At 48.7% G+C, this 638-nt stretch overlaps 1 protein-coding gene across 1 annotated transcript in view; it reads right to left on the bottom strand.

Annotated features, from left to right (window-relative positions):
- The window catches only part of LOC104410526 (keratin, type I cytoskeletal 14-like), a gene marked incomplete at its 3' end in the record, with an annotated part of 3198 nt that extends 3111 nt beyond the window's left edge, over window positions 1-87 (bottom strand). Inside the window, exon 1 of the mRNA XM_010020719.1 lies at window positions 4-87. Within this exon, the coding sequence (XP_010019021.1) occupies window positions 4-78 (75 nt within the window). The remainder of the gene's footprint in view (window positions 1-3) is intronic.
- Between the last annotated feature and the right edge of the window lie 551 nt (window positions 88-638).

Raw genomic sequence — 638 nt, 5'->3', positions numbered from 1 at the left:
CCTTCTGGATCCTCCTCCCAGGCCCCCGAGTCCCTTGAGGGACATGGAGGAGGAGTATTGCCTGACAGTGGTGCTCATGGTGAAGGCTGGCGGAGGCTGTAGGGCTGCAGAGAGGCAGAGGCTTGGCAGCGCAGGCAGCGAGTGCTGGCTCCCCCCTGGCCTGGAGCCCTTTATAGCCCAGGCAGGAGGCGTTGCCCGTGTTTTTTTCTCCTGTTGCATTCCCGATGATTTTCATCATTCTGAAAATCTGAGCCAACTTTCAGAATCATCATTTTTGCCTTTGTTCTATTGATGCTTTTTGTCATATTCCAATAGAAATGTTTTATCTCACAAAGGGCGTCTTTATGCTTCTTCCGTTTCCAAGTAAATACCTAGGTGTGATTCAAAGGAGGAGGCTCCTTGCTCAAGGCTACATTTTAATACTGCTTTGTACTGTTAGCTCTGGAACAGAGCTACTCAGGCAGCGCTTTGATAGAGTAATTTAGCACCTTTTACTGTGTCTTTTTGTCCCAGCTACTACGGTTTCCTGTCTCTACTTAGGCTTTACACACAGCACACATGCAGGGACAACCACTGTGTCATGAATCCCTGAATATACATCACCGTCTCGTGAGTATGGCGGTGCTAGAAGGAACTTG

Source organism: Nestor notabilis, unplaced genomic scaffold (assembly GCF_000696875.1).
Source record: "Nestor notabilis isolate BGI_N333 unplaced genomic scaffold, ASM69687v1 scaffold28558, whole genome shotgun sequence".
In the NCBI taxonomy this organism is placed as follows: Eukaryota; Metazoa; Chordata; class Aves; order Psittaciformes; family Psittacidae; genus Nestor; species Nestor notabilis.
Note: the sequence above shows the minus strand (reverse complement) of the source record. Positions and strands in the feature narration are given on the sequence as shown.